This window comes from Bactrocera neohumeralis, chromosome 2 (assembly GCF_024586455.1).
Source record: "Bactrocera neohumeralis isolate Rockhampton chromosome 2, APGP_CSIRO_Bneo_wtdbg2-racon-allhic-juicebox.fasta_v2, whole genome shotgun sequence".
NCBI classification, from domain to species: Eukaryota; Metazoa; Arthropoda; class Insecta; order Diptera; family Tephritidae; genus Bactrocera; species Bactrocera neohumeralis.
The window spans coordinates 26,180,162-26,204,188 of NC_065919.1; the positions used below are offsets into that span (position 1 = coordinate 26,180,162).

The 24,027-nt window shown below is 35.9% G+C and overlaps 2 protein-coding genes across 13 annotated transcripts in view; both read right to left on the reverse strand.

Annotated features, from left to right (window-relative positions):
* Positions 1 to 2,499: 2,499 nt before the first annotated feature.
* Positions 2,500 to 4,742, reverse strand: LOC126766012 (chymotrypsin-like protease CTRL-1). Its single transcript, XM_050483729.1, has 4 exons — positions 4,597 to 4,742; positions 4,351 to 4,527; positions 4,085 to 4,289; positions 2,500 to 3,131 (listed from the first exon to the last, which is right to left on the reverse strand). The coding sequence occupies exons 1-4, from the start codon at positions 4,682 to 4,684 to the stop codon at positions 2,531 to 2,533; spliced, it is 1,071 nt and encodes a 356-aa protein (XP_050339686.1). The 5' UTR covers positions 4,685 to 4,742; the 3' UTR covers positions 2,500 to 2,530.
* An 11,038-nt stretch (positions 4,743 to 15,780) lies between these two features.
* Positions 15,781 to 24,027, reverse strand: part of LOC126759481 (dystrophin, isoforms A/C/F/G/H) — a 558,659-nt gene continuing 550,412 nt past the window's right edge. For 9 of the 12 annotated variants that reach the window (XM_050474333.1, XM_050474325.1, XM_050474318.1 and 6 more), the window contains one exon: positions 23,801 to 23,961. Coding sequence is in view for 2 of the 12 variants with exons in the window: in XM_050474347.1 (XP_050330304.1) it covers positions 23,726 to 23,961 (236 nt within the window). In the remaining 10 variants the exon portion in view is untranslated. Of the gene's footprint in view, positions 23,962 to 24,027 lie in introns of all 12 variants that reach the window. The other 3 variants (XM_050474347.1, XM_050474395.1, XM_050474402.1) reach the window with 2 other exon arrangements.

Genomic DNA, 24,027 nt, shown 5'->3' on the forward strand with positions numbered 1-24,027 from the left:
AATTACAATTGCTGGAACACGTTAATCACTGGAATGAAAATGAAGTTCGCACACTTTTCGCGATAATTATTTCGACATATGTACATATAAGCTTTCAAATCCGCGTCAATTATGGGATACGAACAAAAAAGACATTGCCGAAGACATTTTACATGGCCTTCGCCAAAAATTGGAAATGGTAGAATTTCGGTTGATACTTCCGGTGGTTCGATATCAATTCCATCTTCCCTTTGTCAATTCACCAAAGATGAACTCATCACAAATGTTCGGACATTGGCCAAATTATCGTAACTACGATGCCTTAAGTGCACGCGCAATGTTAGCTGCCAAAAATACCGATGTTGTTGGCTTAAACTGGAAGATTCAAAGTCAAATTCCGGGAGACTTGCGCTCATACAAATCGATCGATCGTCTTGACAATGAAGACGGCGCCGTGAATTATCCAGTGGTATTTCTAAATTCTTTGGACAGGCTTGGTGTGCCACCGCATCATTTGCGTCTCAAAGTAGGATCGGTTGTTATTATGTTTCGCAATCATCATGCCACGAAACTGTGTAATGGAACCCGACTGATTGTGACGCACCTATCGAATACCATGGGCAGAATGCTTGATTCTACGAATTCCTTTGAGTTCTAACGATTTCCCATTTCAGTTCAAACGTATTTCGTTTCCAGTGAAAATTGCATGTGAGATGACAATCACCTAAAGATAGTCGCATAGTGTGAGGCATAATTTTGGAAATGTTATGTTTTTCACACGGCCGTGGCGTGCTCACGAGTTGGAAAACCATCTTTTCTGTACACCGGAACAGAAACAAAAATTTTGTTTAAAAAAAATCAAACAATTAAAACACATAATTTCACGCATAAGCTAGTATTTTATTTTGGACAGCATCTGCTATGAAAAATTTTCATTTTCGTCAGAAATGGGAATTCCTAAAACACAATATAAACCACTTTCAATACATTTTTGTACAAATAGTGTCAACGGTGGGTCACGGTTGTCAAAAAAGTCTTGTGTATTTTTATTGATTTGGACTCATGCATCTGACCGATGCTACGGCTGCTACTATGCAAATTTGTTTAATTTTCATACTTCCGGATGGCGCATCTTCGTCCACCTCTACACCAGAACGAAAACGTTCTCGTTGTGCTGTGGAAATGGAAACTTCCCATAAGAAAATTTTATTGGCCAATACTTTTTTGCCTTTATAAACCACTTGCCGTATTTTCTCTTTATTTTGAAAATATAATAAAATAAATCTTTGTACAAATAGCATAACCCGATGCGACGACAGGTGGCGCTCAGCGCCAACTCTCATATAAAAAAATGGTGACATTTTCGACACCAGATACCGAATAGGAACTCCGTACCTATGATTATAATAATGATTATGACAAAATAGTTTAGCGTAGTAAATCGTTCAAGATCTTGGTCGACCGCCCAAAACCCTTAAATAATAATTTTCAACTTTATTACGCAAATTCACGTTCTGTAAAGAATATGTTTCGCGCACACCGCTCAACTTATGGCCCAGCATTAATTTTTGGATAATATTTGTGACCTCTTTCTGTCTCAATGGGTATGTAATAATGTAATGTTTACATGTTAAATATATCTATTGTATATTAAAAAAAAAATCACAGATTTTTAATTATCGCAGCATATTTCTCTCTATCTCTCGCCACATCTATAAGGTTGCCAACGCTCTGGATTCCTGTCCATCGTCGAATGTTTCGAAGCCACTAAAGTTGTTTACGGCCAATACCCCGTTTCCTTCAATTTTTCCTTGGATAATTATTTGTAGGAGCGCATACTTAGAGTTCCTCATAATGTGTCCTAGGTAGGCTGCTTTCTTTGTTTTATAGTCTTTAACAACTCTCTATTGCGGTTCACTCCTCTCTAAACTTCACTGTTTGTAACTTTATCTGTCCATGGGATTTTTAGGATTCTTCTAATAAGCCATAGCTCGAAGGACTATGGATGCGCACAGTTCTAATTGTTGCACGCGATGGGGGATGGATTCATTGGGTCTTCTACGATACTCTGCTCCACAGCAGCCTTTAAGGATGCACATTATCCACTCGAGTGCTGTACATCGAAGGGAAATTGTTCATTATAGAATTGCAAACCAAACCAAGTATAAATCAAGTAACAGTTGTCAAAAAGACCACACGTCTGAAAACACTCCCGTTACAATGGCACAAGACATGAATTATATATAACATAATGATGTAATACCGGATAGGCAGTTTTGAGAACATCCATGAGGTGAAGGGAGTTGAGGCTAGGAGATACTCAAGTATCCGATCATTTTAAGAATTATATAATATGAGATTACGAAAATCTCGGATATGAGTGCGTTTGACTGGAAAATAGATTAGTTCGTGATGTCAAAAGCGAAAGAAGAACAAGGCTCTACTTACAATTACAATTAAAGCTTCCCAGATTAATAGAAGTTATTCCAGATAAAACTGATTATAATATAAATAAAAACATTTTATAAAAGTTTGTCACATTAAAAATGTATTATTTTTGGTTTGGCCACACATGAAATTCGATGAACCTCACAAAAGCAGTAACATTTGTATTTAAGCTTGGTGAATCTTGGCTACCACATTCGATTTGACCTTTTGATATGATACCGGCAACCATATATAGACATTTGTATTTTTCCTCCTTGGAGGGAAATGTTATGAGTAAGGGTCCACCAGAGTCTCCTTTGCAAGTGTCGTACGTCTTTCCGTGCGCACAGAATTGTGTGCGTTCTCGCAGGCCACGTAACAAATTATGCGCTTCGTTTGCAATCGGTCCACAATCGTTGAGTTGCTTCAATTGAACACGACGCAATTGCGGAGACATATTAGTCGAATGGTCAACGGCACCCCAACCAACGGCCCAAAATACGCCATTGTTGTATACCGTCCGATTTGGCGTGAGCAGGCAAGCGGGTTGAACATAATCGGTGAAAGTAACTGTGCCATTCAATTCCAACAACATTATATCGTTGTAGTTTGAACTGTCGTATTCAGAGTGCGAAATCAGCCGACTTACTGAAAACTCCTGAACACCCTCATCATCCTTGTTAGAACTGAAGTCCAATTCGCCAAGTCGGACCCTATTTATAACACTGTAAATTTACAATAATTAATTTGTTAATTATTTACTTTAAATTATTATTCTTTTGCTGTTTAAATATGCGTTAAAGTCTAAAAAGCTACGAATTACGCCATTATAACGTTGAAAATCGTTTAGAAGCTTATCAAACATAGGTTCGATGACTGATCCGGGGAACGTACTTGGTCTACTCTATTCAGTCTTTTCTGAACCCATGAAAAGAGAACTCATGTATCCGATCTTACAAGTGGCTTAATCAATGTAAATTTCCTTACGCCAAGTGTTTAAATCTTCAATTCGCAAAGGCGGGACATTGAAGAAAAAAATGTTAATATATTTCCACCTCAACTTCTTTCTTACAGCTTCTGCAGCGGGTAACCGGTAAAATTCTTATCCTGATAGCGTTGACTCCGATAGAGTAATAGCCTGTTAGAACTCCCACAACTAGGGGGAGGCTAATCTTACTAAAGGCAAAGAGCTCACGGGATCTCTTATGATCGGTATTGGGTCAAAAAGATATTGCGACAGCGCATGGGTCGGTGGAGCTGGCCAATCTCAGCTATCCAGTAGTAGAAAACACGAGTAGAGGTGAAGCATCGATCCGTTCCCATTCTACTGTTAGCGGGGTAGGGTGTCCTTCCTTGCTTACCTTGGAAATTCTGTGGCCTGGTACTCATACTCGATGCCATTGATAATGAGGTTAGGCATTCCTTAGCCAGCTTGGATGCACGGTTAGATAGCTCAAGGCTAATATACGCAATTTCGAATATAGTTCGTCTGATTTTTTCGACTTGTCACGTCGTGCGTTGAGGACTGCTATCACATATCTTCAGTATGTTAGTATTCGATATCAATGGAACATTATTCAGCGCTTAAATATTGCTTAAGTTGCAACACGGAGGCTTTTGGATCAGAACAGACCTCGTGTGTTTCGAATAGGTACACACTTCCGAACAAAATACTTACCCTCCTTTCGCGCAATGACTTGCAGTCAAAACGAAACGTTCACTAATCAGTGTACCGCCACAGAACCAATCGTGTTTTTTAGTCTCCAAATCGAAGCGACCTACCAAGGCAGCTGGTGGAAATTCTTTTGCCCTAGCCAATTCTCCACCGGTTATGAATTCTCGGGCACAATCATTAGATATCATTTCAGTGTAATTTTGGCAAGCTGAAAATACAATAAATAAATGCTATCCATAAAAATACTGACATAAAATGTTACGTCTCACCAAACTCTGAGGCCAATTCTGCCGGCGTAATAATTGGAATTTCGGGCTCTTGGGGACAACAAACAATGCCCTGCTTTCTATTACAGTAATTTATATCAACCCGATCGTACAGCACTTTGCAATCACTAAGGTATTTACAAATGCATCGTTGAAACTCACATTCGCACGGCTCACCCTCTGTTAAATTTTAAGAATTTGAGCAAAACTTATGAAATGTGTCTTCTTTTTTGGCTTCTGTTACTTTACCAGCTTTCCGTGTTTTGTTTTGCACAGTTCTCGATAATGTGAATATTAGGAAGATGATGTATGGCAAATATTTCAATAGTCCTTTCATTACGAATGTTGCTTATTAACTGTCTGGTGGCTCGGCAGCTTTCTTACTGAACGAAATTGGATGCTGAGAAATTCTTGTAGGCAACTGATAACCTGTGCACCTCGCTCTAGGTATGCACATTTACTTTGCATATTAGTAACATATGAAAGTATATATTTTGTATTTGAACAACATATGTATATATGTTATGACGATTTGAAATATTTATTTTCATACGTTTGCCTTATCATCAAAAATGGGAATTCCTAAAAATCAATGAATACTTAACAAAAATAATTCGCTGCTGAAAATAGTGATATAAATAGTGACTGCGAGGATTGTTATATTATATTTTGATGAGGGTGCTCAGTAAGTGCAATGACGTTGTGAGTGCTTAGTTACTGCCACGGCCCTCTAAGTGGGTAAGGTGGAAGGGGAGTACCGCTAAAACAATCTATATAACATAATCTTTCTTCGAAAGAGGTCGTAGTGTCTGCTCAAATGATAGTGACGGCTACAGCGGGCGTGTCTTGGAGTGTATGGTCTTATCACCAATTTTTTTGATGATACTGGATTACTGAAACCAATACAAAAGTAAAGAAGAACAAGTAAGGAAGGGCTAAGTTCGGGTGTCACCGAACATTTTATACTCTCGCACGATAAAGTGATAATCGAGATTTCATTACCAGTCATTTACATATTTTTCAAATACAGTATTTGTGTAAAGTTTTATTCCGCTATCATCATTGGTTCCTAATGTATATACTTCTATTATACAGAGAAGGCATCAGATGGAATTCAAAATAGCGTTATATTGGAAGAAGGCGTGGTTGTAAACCGATTTCACCCATATTTCGTACATGTCATCAGGGTGTTAAGAAAATATTATATACCGAATTTCATTGAAATCAGTCGAGTAGTTCCCGAGATATGTTTTTTGGTCCATAAGTGGGCGACGCCATGCCCATTTTCAATTTTTAAAAAAGCCTGGGTGCAGCTTTCATCTGCCATTTCTTCCGTAAAATTTAGTGTTTCTGACGTTTTTTGTTAGTCGGTTAACGCACTTTTAGTGATTTTCAACATAACCTTTGTATGGGAGGTGGGCGAGGTTATTATCCGATTTCTTCCATTTTTGAACTGTATATGGAAATGCCTGAAGAAAACGACTCTATAGAATTTGGTTGTCATAGCTATAGTAGTTTCCGAGATATGTACAAAAAACTTCGTAGGGGGCGGGGCCACGCCCACTTTTCCAAAAAAATTACGTCCAAATATGCCTCTCCCTAATGCGATCCTTTGTGCCAAATTTCACTTTAACATCTTATGGCTTAGTTATGACACTTTATAGGTTTTCGGTTTCCGCCATTTTGTGGGCGTGGCAGTGGGCAGATTTTGCCCATCTTCGAACTTAACCTTCTTATGGAGCCAAGAAATACGTGTACCAAGTTTCATCATGATATCTCAATTTTTACTCAAGTTACAGCTTGCACGGACGGACAGACGGACGGACAGACGGACGGACAGACGGACAGACAGACATCCGGATTTCAACTCTACTCGTCACCCTGATCACTTTGGTATATATAACCCTATATCTGACTCTTTTAGTTTTAGGACTTACAAACAACCGTTATGTGAACAAAACTATAATACTCTCCTTAGCAACTTTGTTGCGAGAGTATAAAAAAACTTATTGACGACGATATTTAGCCTGAAACAGGTTGCCCAAACTGGATACTGGAGTGTTGATACCGGTAAACTGAAAAAAATGATCTTGTGGTTCCATAGATTCAAGCTCGTTGTACTGTGTATTAGGGTTCAAAACCTAATACAGACCCACATTGAAGATTCGCTGAGGAAGCAACAAGCAGGATTTAGCATATACAGATGGTGTTCCGATCATATAAACACACTCCACGTTATACTGGAGCAAATCAACGAGTGAAAGCAAATATCCAAACCTGTTTTTTAGATTTCAGCACCGCTTTTGATGTTTTGGACGATGTACCGAACAAGGCGTTAATGGGAAAACACGGTCTACCTTGAAACTTTCAAGAACGTCTCGAAGAACTGGCTTACGCGGATGATATTTCACTCCTTGCAGTTAAAAAATCGGACTTGCAGCAATCAAACTAAGCCTGACGAGTGTATTGGCCCTGTTGGTCTAAAGATTGACATACTTATATACGTACGTAAAACCAAATTCATCTAGGTCGTTTAATCTATCTTGGGAGCAAAATTACCTTCGCTGGAGGTTCTACTAAAGACATTCCAAACTGCGTAAACAAAGCCCGTGGTGCTTTTGCACAATTAAATATCATCTGGTCCTCTAAATCGATCTCAGTCAGCATTAAACTTCGAATTTTTAGTTCCAGAGTGAAAACTGGGTTGCGAATCCCAGTCGTTAATAAAAAGTCGACACGAAAACTGCTCTTTGTTATTTGTTAATGAATATGTTTGACAGATGTCAATCAAAGAGAAAAAAATTAAGGCTCGTTCACAAGTTTCTTACCAATATATTCCCAGCGGGATATGGTAGACATTGGTAAGCGAGCAAGGTAAACGATGTAGCATGATTGTATCGCTTACTCCGACCGATGAAAATTAACACGGCGATGTCCTACGAAAAGTAACAGATCACCCCTTTCGCTTACCATAGGGACGAAGAGTTCTTCGATGCCACAGTTAACGATGAATTCTTCGATGCCATAGTTAACGAAGAATTCTTCGATGCCAAAGTAAACGAAGATAATTCTTCGATGCCACAGTTAACGATGAATTCTTCGATGCCATAGTTAACGAAGAATTCTTCGATGCCATAGTTAACAAAGAATTCTTCGATGCCATAGTTAACAAAGAATTCTTCGATGCCATAGTTAACGAAGAATTCTTCTATGCCATAGTTAACGAAGAATTCTTCGATGCCAAAGTAAACGAAGAATTCTTCGATGCCACAGTTAACGATGAATTCTTCGATGCCATAGTAAACAAAGAATTCTCCGATGCCATAGTTAACAAAGAATTCTTCGATGCCATAGTTAACGAAGAATTCTTCTATGCCACAGTTAACGGAGAATTCTTCGATGCCACAGTTAACGAAGAATTCTTTGATGCCATAGTTAACAAAGAATTCCACCATGCCACAGTTAAATTCGATACAATCGTTATAAAGGTTTTGTTTTTTGCGAAATGCACTTAAAAATTGTTATAACAAAATGTGTTTAACTGAACTGATTTATTACAAATTGAAATAGTTTAAAAACGTTAAATACATATTATATATAGTATATATAAAATGATCAAAGGTTGAAAACAGCAGGTTTTAAAAAACGTTAAATATACATATTTACAGGCGGGTAACTAGCGGAAAGAACCGGGATGCTGCGAAAGCGGAGATGTTGGTCGAACGACGTCGTAACGAAAAAAGGTGCGCGAGATCCTTTCTCGTTCCTTTTTGTTCGAATTGGTATGCTGCTTTTAATTTTGTAGCTGAGTCTCTTTTCGTTTTTTATCCAAGCAACGAGACTTGAAGAAACGGCCTTTGGCGAGTTTGATACTTTTTTGAATTTGGTGTATATACTCCGACTCGGTGAAACCTTCAACTTTCACACATTCTACAAAAAAAAGTTGAAAGAGTATGTTTATAAATTTGAAGCTATGTCCTTCAATGTTAAAAATACGAAAAACTTACCAAATAGTAACGCATTAAAGTGCGTAAATTCCTTCAAAGATTTTTTACCCTTCACACCAAAGTAATTGTATTCCAGCAACAATTCAACTGCTATAATTTTGTGCAGTGATTTTTCAATTGCATTGTGACCTAGCAGGTCTTGTATTATAGGCATCTGCAATAAAAAAAATGTTGATTTTTGAATTAAAATGTGACACTGAAGTGTAGTATTTTTAAATAAACTCACATATTTTTCCTTGTTACCTTTCAATTCTTTGTCAAGTTCTTTTAATGCTTCATCAGTTTTTAATGGAAATTTATTAGTAGATTTGCGTCTGCAACTCATTGCATTTATGAGGGAATTATTTGCTGACTGTGCGGTGGTTAATTTTCGCAACAGCTCATTTGTGGTGTCAACTTGAAAACATAAATTAAACATATAACGTTGTGAAATATCTACTTTTCGTATTAAAAGAACTTACTTTCGTTTTTCTAATTTTCCGCCACCGATTTCACGCTAAAAGACTTCAGCCCGTGGTAACTAATCTTATAGGTCCTTGCTGTGAATAATCGGTAGAAATACAAATTGATTATTGTTAGGCAGACACATTAATTTGTATAAAATAAGTTGGACATCATAGATTTGCTCCGCTTCTTCGGTGTCAATGTCAGCTATGAAAACGCCCAAATCTATCATCGTTTTCAATGGTTCCGTAAATAGATTGCAGCAGTTTTTCAAAACTTTTCCATGCATATAAACATCATCATCTTTCTTTGATAATCTTATAATTTGTATTGCCACTCCCGGTTTAACGTAGCAAAAATTATCCGGTAATTTATCGCTGATATTAAAGTCATTTCCATAAAATCGAATAACCTTCCCACATCTATTGACTTTTGGACCCACATATCTGTCTTTTGTAAACACGTTTTCGTATTGGTATCTGTTATTTATTTGTTGTAATGTTTCTCGGGGTCTTTTAACGAACCGCTTTAGGGTTTGCAAAAAAATTTTCGAATGCATATGCTGAGAATGAATTCAGAAAACCGCACGATTTAACGGAATCCACCAAATGCAGCACTGAATGTACATTGTAACTTACTTTTTCTTCTTAAGCATTTGCTTTATTTCTTCTAAATTGTTTTCATAGGTTTTTTGTGACGAAAGCAGTGCATATGCACAGTGCAACAAAGAAAAATGATAATAAATACTGTCAGATACAATGTCTTTCAAAGCAACCATTCCCGTGTAAAGTACAAACTGTCGGAACTCTATTGCTTTCCATCTTGCAATTTCATCTAAGCTTCGTGGTTTTCGAGCAAATTCATTGGGTGTGTAAGGTATGTACGAAATCAAAGTTTTCGACAGCATGTTTTTCTGTTGCTTTGTCAACTGACCATTAATTAGACATTTTGGCACTTTTCTTACAACTCCAAGATCTAAAAGGCATTGGTTCAACAGGAAAAGCGGAGACCATTCCCACACCTATTTCTTCGAGACACGATTTTTCCATTTTTTTATGATGGCCCACGCTATTTCATGCAGCAAAGTCATCGTCAGTTCGAAGATTTTCCGTCAATGTACTGTAAGTTATTGAATGGTTTATTTTTTTACCCACTTGTGTGCACTTGCTGCATCCTTGAAAAGAGTTGTGACCTACTGTTTGGCAGATAAATGCTCTTGCTGGGGCATCGCAAATAAATCATCGCACTTTCACATTGATTCTTCTGCCATTGACTTCCATTCCGTATCGCGTTAAAGTTTTTAGCTCATAAGCAAAATCGTGTAAATAGTTATTCACGTCTGCCGGTTTCTGTTTGCCTTCAAAAACACCAATCAACATCACCTTCGTATTTCTTTTTGGATGCAATTTTGCCAATATAGGCCACAAGCTTACATTTGAGCTTTTGTACAAAGGTAAGCCGTCAATACCGATATCGATTTCAAATTTATCAACATCACTCAACGTTATCGCGATACTCCTTAGTTGCTTTTCTAGGCCTATGTGCAAATAATTTCCTGGCGCAACAGTTCTCAATCTGCAGGTCGCTTGCCGTAAAATTCCTTTCGAAGATGTTGGTACAGAAATATTCTCCGACTGCAATATTTTTAACAAATCATGGAAGCAGTTCCTTGTGACTTTATGACGCGAAGTCCACATTTTCAATTTTTCAATTAATTTGTCACAGTTCGTTTTTTGTGAACTTTCTTCTTTTTCAATAAATTCGACTTCAGCATCAATATTGTGAAAACTCCTCTTTACAATTCACCGCATCCTCTTCAGAATCATTTTCAGCTATTCCGTAAAATTCACTTTCTTCATTTTTAATAAGTCTTCTCATATGTCTCTTCGAGAACATTCTTTTATTTTTTATTCTAAGTTTAAACACAAAAAAAATAAACAAAATTTGTAATTAAAATAGTAGCTCACCTGATCACGACCAACTTTTTGCTTGATGATTTGACGAAATAATGAAAAAATTTACTTATAAATTTTATTCCATCAATTTGTATTTGTCGTTTTTCATGTACTTACTTGATTTAACGGTAAATATGAACACAGTAGAATTTAGCCGTATAGCTTACTTTTATGCATTACCTGGTATCGAAGAATTCTACATAGAATTTTCTTCGAAGTATTCTTCAAGAAAAATGTAAGCGAAGTTCCGCATAGCTTACTTTTATGCATTACCTGGTATCGAAGAATTCTACATAGAATTTTTTCGAAGTATTATTTAAGAAAAATGTAAGCGAGGTTCCGCATAGCTTACTTTTATGCATTACCAGGTATCGAAGAATTCTACATCGAATTTTCTTCGAAGTATTCTTCAAAGAAAAATGTAAGCGGTGAACCATTATCCCGCTGGGTTTGTTTCTTAATGATAACATGGAGCGGCTCTCAGCAGGCGACATCTACAGCGGCAATTGCTGTTGAAACGAACTCTGCCAAAACATCCCTTCGCAGGCTCAGCTGCTCGGATTCGGGTGGGATACAAAGAGCCTGTACCAGGGGGTATGAGCGGTGCCAGTCTAAAGTGCTACCTAAGACATTTCCAGGATGGAAGAACTCCTGAGTAAGCCGAAAATCTCACACGCAACATGGTTAGAGGCAGCCGTGCCTCCCTGCTTCTGAGGGAGGCTCGTTTACAAGTTTCTTACCAATATATTTGTTTCTTAATGATGACACGCCCACATGGAGCGGCTCTCAGCAGGTGACATCTACTGCAGCAATTGCTGTTGAAACGAACTCTGCCAAAACATCCCTCCGTAGGCTCAGCTGCTCGGATTCGGGTGAGGCACAAAGGCCTTGTACCAGGGGGTATGAGCGGTGCCAGTCTAAAGTGCTACCTAAGACATTTCCAGGATAGAAGAACTCCTGAGCAAGCCAAAAAGCTCAGACTCAACATGGTTAGAGGCAGCCGTGCCTCACTGCTTCTGAGGGACGTAAAGGTGGCAATACCGCATTTGTTGCCAAAAGGAGTAGTAGGATGCGGAGCCGATGTCAAGTTACCGCAACCCTGACCGTTAGGCGAGGTAGCGTAAAGCAGAGCGTCCGACGATCCAAAACTCAAGTGCGGCCAGCATGACTGGATCTCACAACGGAGTATATCATTAGCGCTGAAGGTAGAGGTCAAGTAACTCCCTCTCAAACGTATTCCAAAGAATATGAATTGGGTTCCCTTCCATGATGAGCTAGGGATGAATGTTAGTGGGGAATTGCTGCTAGAACGCATGTGCTACTGCTGCAGGACCGGAAAGCAGATTGCCTGCGCTTAGCCAGTCCATCATAGATTTTTTCACTTCGGCTGTCCCCTTAAAACAATCATCAAGAACACAACTGTCTTTTGTGATCAAGCATTCTCTCAGAGTTTAAGAAAAAGGTACGAAGCTCTTAAACAAAGCAAAATGTACGGGGAAGGAGTATAGATGAGATCAACAAAACAGAAAAGTTTTAGAAATACTTGCGAAAACGTAAAAGGCTGCACAGGGCTTACACAGTATTAGTTATCGAAAGATTTGAAGGGAATTTCCACAGAGACAATTCGGGAAGACCAGTCGAACACAAATTCACGGATTGTATAGTGGTAGGGCAGCTGTTTACTGCGTACTGAATTAAGGGGGCTATGGATTCATTCGCGTAATATAAGTCTCCGGATATGTAGAGATAAACCTCGAACGCAAATATCGCAACGAAAGTATCGCCATACTCAGCGATAACTAAGTAGGCAGGAGAAGTATTGGCATCACTCTAATCCATACGCAAGGCCAAGTGGCTAATGGGTGGTTACAACCTCAGTAGGTTTAAACATTTAGTACTCAATCTCCTGAGAAACAAATCCCGGCTACTTGTCACATTCTACACTGGCCTTTGTAAGCTCAAGAAGCAATTGTTTAACGTGAACCTAGTCTCTTGTGCAAATTGCCGTTTCTGCGACATGGAGACGGGAACCTCAGAACACCTGTGCTTGACTGCACAGCAGTCTGCAGACGCAGGATTAAGGCCCTTGGATCCATGTTTTCAAATAAGGATCACAGCGCCTCAAAAGCACCTAGCAGAATACTGGAATTTATCAGTGTGCTAAGGCTATGTGAGTTGCAGTGACAGAGGGGAGGGCACACTAGACCTTAGGTGGCGGTGCAAACCGTTTATAATCTATCTATCTAACATATTTACTGGGATAGTCTATCGCAGCTCGCAAAAATCGGAGTTAAAGGAAAGAATATGCATAGTACATATATTCGAGTGATTCAAAAAAAATTTTTTTTTTGTTCGTTTGGTACTCGGAAAAATAGGTTCCTAGACACCTCTAAGCCTCTCCAAACATGAGTTTTTAATTGTAACGGGAAGGTCCTCCTACATACAGTTTTCTATTTTTTCTTATTATCAGATAGAAACATTTATATCTCGCTTCCAACTACTTGAAAAAATATCTTGTTCCTTAGATTTTGTAGGAAATTGAATGCTCTACAAAAAAGGTCTATTATGATTTTTTCGTAAACCCAAACGTTCAAAAGATATTAACAGTTAAAGTTTGATTATTTTTGGGAAAATTTTTTATTTCTTATGAATTTTATAACTCAATGAAAAACAATTAATATGAAGCAACTTTTTCAGATTGGTTAACCAAAAATTTACCGATCCCAACGGGGTTCGATCGCCGAAATATCATGTCTTGGCCGGTTAAAATCCGGGTCATTAAAGTAGAACCTGCCGTCTTGTTTTCAAATTGGCCATACGGTTCGCTCTTTTGGGATGGTGGCATCATGGCGATGAGAAAAAATAGTTTATGGACCATCCCCGTGTCGTGGAATTGTGTGGAATTTCAAGTGGTTTGCCAGAAAGCGAACAATTGAAAAATTTTTTTGGAAGGACTGATCAAAATTAGTAAGAAACAAGTTTGTTGCAACATTTTTATCACGCTAAAGAGGTCTAGATATATTTGTGCGGAAGATCTCCCGAAAATGTTACAAACTGTTTTTAAGGTTAGCTAGGCCAATAAGCCACGCATAGACCTGTTTTGGTCCTTTGCGATGCCAGATGAAGTTCAGTTGTTAGGTCCAAGAGGAGTAGTCATCCTTTAAAATGCTTGCGCTTGACGCGAATTTTAACCTACTCTGCGACCTCGTTATCGATGCTTCCTTCTGTGCAGTTTTGCCAATGCGAGACAAGTGCACAAGAGATGCTCGATTGTTCCCTTGGTGCTCTGTTCTAAACATTTCCTGCAGTCTTCTTGATCTGCCTGCCACTTCCTAAGGGCGTGAGCCGCCACCAGACAGTGATCGGTTAGTATTCCGATCGTTTTTCTACAGTCTCTTTTACATATAAATTGCCAATAGAAATTTGTGTACTTCCGATCTACCGTTTAACACACGACTTTTGCAATTTTGCACCTAGGTAGCTCGTTCCATCAGGTTTTGATTTTTTTTACCATGCTTCTGTCTAGATCGCCGTATAGACAACGTTGATCAGGCTTTCGGAAGTTAGCCGTACATCATTCTTTGCAACCTCGTTCACTATTTCATTGGCCCTGAAGCCTTTGTGGCCTGGCACCCAGCAGAAGTGAAGTTGCCTGCTTCTGGCAACCATTTCTGGCCGTTATACGAGGTGACTGCCTAGATGACAGGTTTAGTACTAGTTGAAGAGCCGGCGTTAGAGTTGTTCGTAAAGCTCCCGTTATGCACAGCACAGCCGGCCACTGAACCCTTTCCATTGGCTTCTGCCTTCCAAATTTCTTACCAGTTTATTCACCACGAATGTCCATATATTGCACTCAATCTTGCGGAGTACCTCTACAGACTTCCTTGGTCATTTGCCAACCATTGCAAAGATTTAATGCAAACATATTTATACTTCTGCTTTCCGTTTGAGCATTTTCATTTAAAGACTTTTCATAATTTTCCTAAATTCGTTTATTTTATTAATTCAATTTGTTTATTTGCCAGTTATACATATAATTAGCATTAGCTATTATTTAGTAGATTTTCATGATATGATTACTTTATATATAATATGTATGTGTATGTATATGTATATGTACTATAGGAAATGTACTTTAAGGATATTGGATACAAAATGAAAACAAATAATGTTCCATGAATATATTTGTTTTGATCTTACAATGAATTTTCCTTTCTTTTTGCAATATTAAATATAAGTTTTTGTATTTATTTGTTCTACATTTTTGTATACATGCAAACATCTGGTAATACTGCTATATTGTCAGACATTTTTTTACTTTATATATATATTTATTATATAGTATTTATATTTGTATATACTTGTAAGTAGCTACGTATGTATATGTGTACATAATCAGATATGATATAAAAATTGTCAGAATACTTGGGTCTAAGAGACATTAGATGAACAGTCGCTTTCTTTGTAACGAGAAAAGCTTTTAAGAGCAAGCTTGACTAAGCTTTCATTTTTGCATATAAGTTTTAAAATAATTCGTTTGAGTGAAAATATTGTGTGCCTTCATACCAAAAGAAATGGTGGAAAGAGCTTTCATTAGCCAAATAGTCGTACGCCTTTAAAATATAGTCTAACATTTCAATATAAAAGCTTATAGTGCGTTTAAGTGTTTCAGATGTAAAGCGAAGTACACTAACTATGGCAGTAAAAAGACAAAAAATCGAAACTAAACTATGCTTAATTTTATCGTATATAGATATTTCTTGGTGAGCCTACTAACATTTAATTTTTATGTGATCGAAAAAGCTCGAAAGTTAAAATTTATTTAATAGTGCTTTCTCAGAATTTATCGTACAGTTCAAACTTTTTCATTTTTTGGTAAGATACGAGAGCTTTGGTAGCTTGTAGCTTAGGTACTACTCAGTAAGCTTTCACATTCACATCCCAAAACACGTTTTAGCTGTGTTTACTTTGTTTAATTCTAGATATAATATTAAGAAGATTTATGATTTATGTTTCATGCATTTTACTTTCTTTTAACGGCAATTGAAGTACCAAATATTCGTATGTATTACAACTGTGGTCGCTTTATTTGCGATTTCTATTAAAACTTTAGAATTCTTTTTTGTTTTTCTTTTAGCCAGAGATATTTTTAATATCGATTAGTTGGGCAGTACATTTTGAGTTCAGTATATATTGTAATTAGTTTATTTATGTAATTAAATTTTAATTTAATTTTTCGAAAGAATTCTTCCGCATATATGTCTTTTTATATGTCGAAACAACAAGTCGTGTCAAACACAATAAGACAATTCATAAGGGATAGGCCTTCATTGGGAGTTATAGCATCTTAGTAGGGTCTGCCAACAGATGTTGTCTGATTTTTCTACAATGCTCTCAGGAGAATATTTATAAACAACTCCGTTTTCAGGGTTCTAAAAAAATAACGGGTGATCCAAGTAGAGGTACTTTTTTCAGTTGCCTTTTTTGACAGATCACGTATGTTTCGTGTCAAGCCGTCATGTTATTTTTGTTCAGTATTGTTTGGCATTTCATCGTGGAAAGACTTACGCCTGAACAAGGTTTACAAATCGTTCAACTTAATTATGGAAAATCATGCTGTGTAAAGAATGTGTTTCGCGCGCTTCGCTCAACTTATGGTCAACATAATCGGCCTACTAAGCGTACTATTTACAACGCCATCACTCATCTTGCGACTCAACATTCATTATTGAATAATACTTGACCGAACAGACCAGGTTCAGCACGCAGTGAAGAAAATATAGCAGCCGTAGCTGAGAGTGTACACGAAGACCGTGGAGAGTCGATTCGGCACCGTTCGCAGCAACTCGGACTGACGTATGGAACGACTTCGCGCATTTTACGTCGAGATCTTAATTTGAAAACGTACGAAATATAGCTTGTGTAAGAACTAAAGCCGCTCGACCTTCGCAAGCAACATCGCTTCGCTCTATGGACTCTTGAAAATTTCAAGAAAATTACACGAGACAAATTTTGTTCATTTCTGGCTTAATGGGTGTGTAAACAAGCAAAATTGCTGCATTTTAGACGAAGAGCACCCTGAAGTGAGTCAAGAGCTGCCAAAAACGGTTAGTGTGGTTTGTGGGACGGTGGAATCATCGGTCCATATTTCTTCAAAAATTATGCCGGTTAGAACATAACCGTCAATGGCCACCGTTATCGCATCATGACAATCGACTATTTGATGCCTGAAATTAAAGCTTGTGATCCCGGCGACATTTGGTTTCAACAAAATGGCGCCAGTTCCTACACTCTCAACGGTTCTCAATGGATTTATTGAGAGAACACTTCGGTTAGCAGATAAATTCATGTTTTGGGCCGATTGATTGGCCACCAAGATCGTGTGATATCACACCGTTACACTTTTTTCTGTGAGGATATGTAAAGTCTAAAGTGTATGCGGACAATTCCGCTTCGATTTAGGTCTTGGAGCAAAACATCACGCGTGTCATTCGAATGCTTGAACAAGTCATCGCAAATTTAACTCAATGGATGGGTCATGTGAAACGGAACCGCGGCCAAAATTTGAAACAGGTAATCTTCAAAAAATAAATGCCAAATTATGTTCTTTCGAATGATGATAAACATTTGCCATTAAATTTGAAATTTCTTTCTTTAAAAAGGTATGGAACCTTGAAATGGACCACCCTTCATAAATCAGCGAGAAAGTGCTAAGTCAAATGAAACAATTCCTTTCGAAATTGAAAAAAAAAAATCAAATTACTTTGGAAGAGTACTTTTAGTGGCAAAAGTTTTTCCATATGAATCACTAGCTTTTCTTGTTCACCTCAAGAAAGAGATGTAAAGTAAAGGATCGACAAGAATCCATATAGACTTTACTATGTTGAATAAAGTTTATCTTCCGTTAGTCACTTCCTTATTTCATGTCTGTCAGTTGTTTGTTCGATTCGCCACTTAACAAGTTTCAAATTATTGTGACCGGAAAAGAACTTGTAAAGACATTAATCTGCGGCTCTGCGCATCTCACGTTCAATTAATTGAGTTTTTTAATTCTAATTCTGGCTTGCAGCAATGTTTATATTTCAGGATATGTGAATTCTAAATCGTTTATTCGAATATACCATATGTATGTATGTAAGTTGTCGGATTATTAACTGTATGCTTTTCGGTTTCGGTTTTAGATAATTTTCCTAAATTCGTTTATGCAACCAATTATTTATTTTACTTTATATATATACATATATATATATATATATATGTATGTATGCATTTATGTCTTTAATTAGCGTTCAACTATTTAATAGATTTATCATATGATATGAATAGTTTATATGTATATGTATGTATAAGTATATGAACTATAGGAAATGTACTAGTAGGATAATGGATATGTTGCCTAAATTCGTTACAAAATTAAGAAAAACGACTATTTCATGAATATATAATATTTCATCTGATCTTACAATGAATTTTCTTTTGTTGTTGCTGTGTAGTACAAATGTTTGGTGTACTCTTATTCATATTTAAATAATAAAACTGTATATTTGCAACGCTGTTATGTAGAATATTTTGCATATGATTATTTTATATATATTCCAAACATTTATGTATATTCCAAACACACATTAATTTCGTTAATTCAGTCGACCGATTTTCTCAATGCAAGCTTACGCGAAATTTAGGTGAGCTTTCATAGTTATCGAAGCTTTTTTGAAACAAGTTTTGAAAAAGTTGCAAAGTTTTTTACCTAAAAATTATAAAAAGCTTAGAAGAGCTTTCATTTGAGTATATGAAAAAGTGTTTCATTCTAAATGCCAACAAATGAAAGAAAATATTTGCAAACTAGTATTTTATATTATTTTATACTGCCACGAGAAATGCGTATGTGTATAATTAGCCACCGGGCGGAAGTCAGCTGTGCGAGCTTTCACCTATGCAAAGCAAACTTTGATTTATAAAGTAAAAAGTTATTTTCGGGCATTTATTATTGGCAGTGTACGTAATAAAACATTAATTCCCGTTCTTTTCAAACTTTTGGGGCTTATTTATAAAAGCTTATAAAAGCCAAGAAAATTGAATTCTCTTATATATGTATATACCTCACAAATCCATTTAGTTGTAAATTGTTGTATTAATTAAATATTAAATGAAAGCATAGTTGTGCTGTAAACAGATAAAAATGTTAAAGCTCTAATGAAATTGGCAGTAAAATCTGATTTTAAATAAAACGTGCGTGTTTACAAGTCGTAAGTTATCACACACAAGCTCTTAAGTTTAGAGAATGTTATAATTTTACTTAAAAAGTATGTAGGGACGAGCTTATGAAGCGCCAAAAGTCCTTAGTATATCTATAGTCAATTGTTTCTTCGTAGGCTTTCGCACATTTAGTTTTAAGTTGTGCTTTTTTGGCATGCAACTTTCGCTGTATACAAGAGAGCTTTCTGTTTGTATCTATAAATATTGAATTTAAAAATTTTTTGTTGCATATTGGTTTTCGTAGTACTGTGTAAGCTTTCACTTTTTATTAGAGTTGGTTATGGTTGGTCTAATATAGTTACAAATCAGTACAATTGTGTTCGAATAATTTTTTATTACAATTTTAAAACATTTTGTTTTCTTTTGTCTATCTTTGATTATAATAAGAGATTTTCGTTTAATATTTTGTCGCTCAATTATTTTTAGAAGACTTTTTCGTTTAATATGATTTGTTATTCTAAAAATATTTTTGTTTTTCAAAATATATAGACTTGGAATTGGTATTCTTAAAGCAGTTTGGAGGTTCATTTCTTACTGAGATTGAAGTTAGTTTCATATGTCTAGGCTTATTAGATTTAGGTTGTATAGTGATTCACATATTTCGAAAATAATCTAAGAAGTTCGATAGGGTTTACTGGTTAGGTTCGGATTGTGGACGTTAATTTTATGAATTATTAGACTTCGTTTAGTTTGGTTGGTAAAAAAATTCTGACAACAATACTATATGTATGTATGTATATTGACCGATTATACACGTTTAATATTTTTCAAGAATTTTTAAAATTGGATTATAACTGTAGTGTATTTCTAGGTATTTTGCTTATCAAACTACACGTGTGAGTAGAAAAGGTGGTACATTTATGATCGTTCTTGTCAATTTGATGTAGCACTGCGTTAGGCTTTATTTGTTTTTTTTTTCTTTCTTTGGTTGCTGGATTAATTGGGTTATTTAGCGATATATTTGTTATGAAAACTGTTATATTTTTTTAAATAAATAAAGCTACAAATTAAATCGTAATAAATTTGAAAATAATCATCAAAGTTGGGGTGTCTTTTGACGCTATTGAACTGTCACTACTAACTCGACGACAGGCTTGTTGCACACTGTCGCAGTTTCACAAAATAGAAAACGTCACTGAAAATGCAATAATTTCTAAAAAATTTGGGCCACTTTTCAAAAATAATTGATTTTTCTGCATAAAAAAGTCAAATTCTCATACTTTTGTTTTCCTAAAATTTTTGTTTGTGCGTATTTTACTATGAATATTAAGATTTCCATATTATTCATCCACCAGTTTGATCTCCTAATCGAAATCTTCCAAGAGAGCTTTGTCTGACATCCTTTAATATACAACACAACCGCTATTTTAAAACTAAACGCCTTGCCAAATGTTCTGAATCGCTGTATATAGTGATAGAAGTTAAAGGTCATAAAATTATTTTAATTATTTATTTTAGGCATGTGGTTTTGAATGAGGCAATACTTTTTTCGGATTTGGTTTCTTTGACAGCTGTTACTTGATTTATACTCAGTTTGGTTTGCATTTCATATTGAACAGACTTATTCCGAAACAGCTTTGCAAATCTTTCAAATTTATTACCAACCTAACTTACTTTTGGTTGAAAGAATACGTTAATAAACAAAACTGTCGCATTTGAAGTGATAATAATCCATAAATCATTGTTGGGACCGCCTTGGGACCCTCAAAAAGTCACTGTTTGGTGTGATCTATGGGCAGTGTGAATCATTGCTCCATATTATTTTAAAAATGAAACTGGCTAAAATGTTAAAGTCCATCAGGAACGCTATAGAGCCATGATTAATAACTTGTTCGTATTCTACATTAGAGGATGTATATGTGGACGACCTTTGGTGCCAACAAGCTGGTCATACAGGCAACAAAACAATCTATTTATTGTACGGCTTGCACCAGGCGAGGTAATCCTGGACTATTTTTTGTGGGATTATTTATTTGTTTTGTTATTGGTGACATACAGCCCCAATTGCTGCAAAAAATGGATTAGATGGATAAAAATATTGAATAAAGAATTTGTCTCAAATTTTGCATTTCTAACCAAATTTCGTGTGCGGAGTCATTGCGAATGTTGGAAAAGGCTAGGCTTACGATGATGAAAACACAAGCCTATGAGTGGTACAAAGCCTTCAAAGACGGTCGGGAGATCGTTAAAGCATCGCACTGAACGACCATCGACCTCTGTTAAAATTGTTAAAAAATCGAAGGATAAGGTACTTGAAAATCATCCGGCAAGTGTTCAAGAAATGGTAAGAGAGCTCAACCAATTACCGCGAGTCCGTTCGAATTTTGGCGAATATTTTGGGTATGAAACGTTGAAAAATTGTTTTCAAAAAGAGTACCGTAAAGAGGTCTCTTTAGACATGCTTTATCGTGCGAATTTCAGCATTATAACTGTCGATGAGGCGTGGATTTATGAGTTTGACTTGCAAACAAGTCAAAAATCATCAGAATGGTGGGAAAAAAACAAGCCGAAAACAAAAAAATCAATTTGATGCTCATTGTTTTTTTCGATATTAGTTGTTTGGTGCATCATGTATTTGTTCTAGAGAGACAGACTTTCAATAAAAAGTTCTATTTGGCCGTATTGAGGCGTATGCGTGGGAACATCCGTCGAAAACGGCCAGAATTGTGATAGAATATGTAATGGATTTTACACGATGATAATGCTCCATTGCTTTGTGTTATGATTGTGACCGAATTTAAAGCTAAAAAGCCGAAAAAATCCGTGTCGATCGAAGAGATACAACAAAATTCGCCGACGGAGTTGAAAGCCATCTAAAAAGTGCTTATGAAAAGTGTTTCTAGGACTGCAAAAATCTTTGGCATAACATTTCAAACTTGCCTGCGAACACGTACGAGACATGTTGAAGAAAATGTTAAGAAAAGACACTTGAAGAAAATGAACTGTAAATACTTAAATTAAGAAAAAACAATAGTAAAAGAAAACACTTTTTATTTCGTAAAATCATTTAATGAAAATACTCAATATTTATTTGAAATTAATTAAAAGCAAAGAAAAATTAAAACTTAACTGCTAACTAAACCGTTATTTGTAAATTATACTTAAATTGCTTTGCATACGAAATTAAATAAAAAAAAAACTATTTTAAATAACAAAATTACAAGAAATAAAGAATGCAAGAATTTTAAGCAAATTTTTAAAACTTTTACGTAGTGAATTTTGAAGTTAACGGAAACGTGGAAATCTAAAATTTACATTGAATTTGCAGCAACGCTCAGTGCTTTTGCTTACAAAAGTTTTGACTTAATTCAAAGCAACAAATGTGGTCACCGTTAAAATATATGCAGGTGAAAGCTACAATTCTTGCATTTCGCCTCGACTTCTGCATGGGAAAGCTTTCAATTTAAATTTACAAGTTGCTCGCTATAAAAATCTATATTTATACATGTGTATATAAAATTACAAAGCATTACAAAGAGCGCTTACTTAATAAGTATATAAGTTAATTTTTTCATTTTTATTTTTTATTTTTATATGCCTTTTTCCACTTTAGTGTTTTTGCAATTTTTATGTGTGTGTGTGCTTTTTTTAAATTTTAGTTTATTAGAAAACATCTATTTGAGTGGCTAATATTGCTGAAACTATTTGAGTAGAGTTAAGTTCGTTTGTATCGTGATATGTTTTACAAGCTACCAACTATTGCAATAAACTTTTATTTATTTATTGGCATTTCATACAAAATTGTTGTTGTGTGCTTATTGCAAAAAATTGTACAAATTAAATGGAAATTATTTTACAACTACAACATTTCGTTTTAAATAAAAAAAGTAACATTAAAATATACATAATTTCTATTTCATGGAAATTACAATATTTGTGAAAGCTTTCTTGGAAAATTTGCACAGGTTGTTGTTGCTTATTGATGGAGCCAATTTTTTCTTTCAATTTGCTTAATTTCCCTTTAAATTTGTTTAATTTTCCTTTAATTTTCTTTTACATGCTTCGCTTTACGCTCTGCTTCAGCGCTTTTTCTCCGCAACAAGTTCGACAGCAAACAATCGCCGATTTTGTGTGGAGCTTTTTGTTAGCTTTCATTGTAAATTAATGAATCAATCATTGTTATTAATTAATCAGCAGCGTAATTCGATTGTGTTAATTAACGAGCTAACTTAAACGCAATTAAAATTTGCCGCAATTTTTCTTTTTTCGCTAATTTTTTCGAATTCATAGCTTTTTATTTGTATGTATGCATTTGATAACTGATTCTCCGTTTTTTCGCTATATTCATATGTATGTATATCATATTAAGTATATATATGTATTTGTAGCTAAATTTAATTATATTTATTTAAACAATTGCGTTTTTATAATTTTTTTTGTTTACACTAAGCAAGAAGTTAGCTTCATTGCAATGATATATCAATATTACGCAGGTGTATATTTAGATATGAACAGAGCGGGGTCTCCGTTTCACCCAGCTACCGTGAGTTCCGGATCCGTTCTTAAATTGTTTTCAGCATTTTTTGACTGACTCTTCCAATTTGTGCTGCTTCAGTTTTCACGTTTGCCTTCATCTCCTTTACGCTTCACACAATTTCCTCACTCACTTTTACCAAATTTTCTTTCACGTTAACGTTTAATCATACATCATTTAGAGTTCCTCTTTTTATCGCTTTACATTTTATTTTTCCGTTAGCTCTAGCTCTAGCTCTAGCTCTAGTTTAGTATCGTTGCAGTTGTGCTATTGGTGGTTGTTACGTTGGTTTTGGTTTTCGTTGTTGCCGTTAATGGTTTTATGATTGTTTTAGCAGTTATCGCTGTGGCCACACTTTCACTGTCCTCATCCTCATCGTCCAAGGCGTCGCGATCGTTTTCTTGACTCTGCGTTTGTTCGATCATCTCCTCGGTTATGACTGTAACCAGCTCTTCCACGGCGCGTCCTATTTCAGCGGCTGAAAAGAGGATTGTTTTGTTAAAAAATAAATGAACAAATAATTGTGGAATTATAATTGATAAGA

Excerpts from the sequence above, each read along its gene's own strand:
- LOC126766012 (XM_050483729.1), bottom strand. The coding sequence starts at position 4,684 with ATGAAAGGACTATTGAAATATTTGCCATACATCATCTTCCTAATATTC. Across the intron at positions 4,290-4,350 it reads AGAATTGGCCTCAGAGTTTG|CTTGCCAAAATTACACTGAA; the intron begins GTGAGACGTAAC and ends TTGTATTTTCAG. Across the intron at positions 3,132-4,084 it reads AGTCATTGCGCGAAAGGAGG|TGTTATAAATAGGGTCCGAC; the intron begins GTAAGTATTTTG and ends GTAAATTTACAG.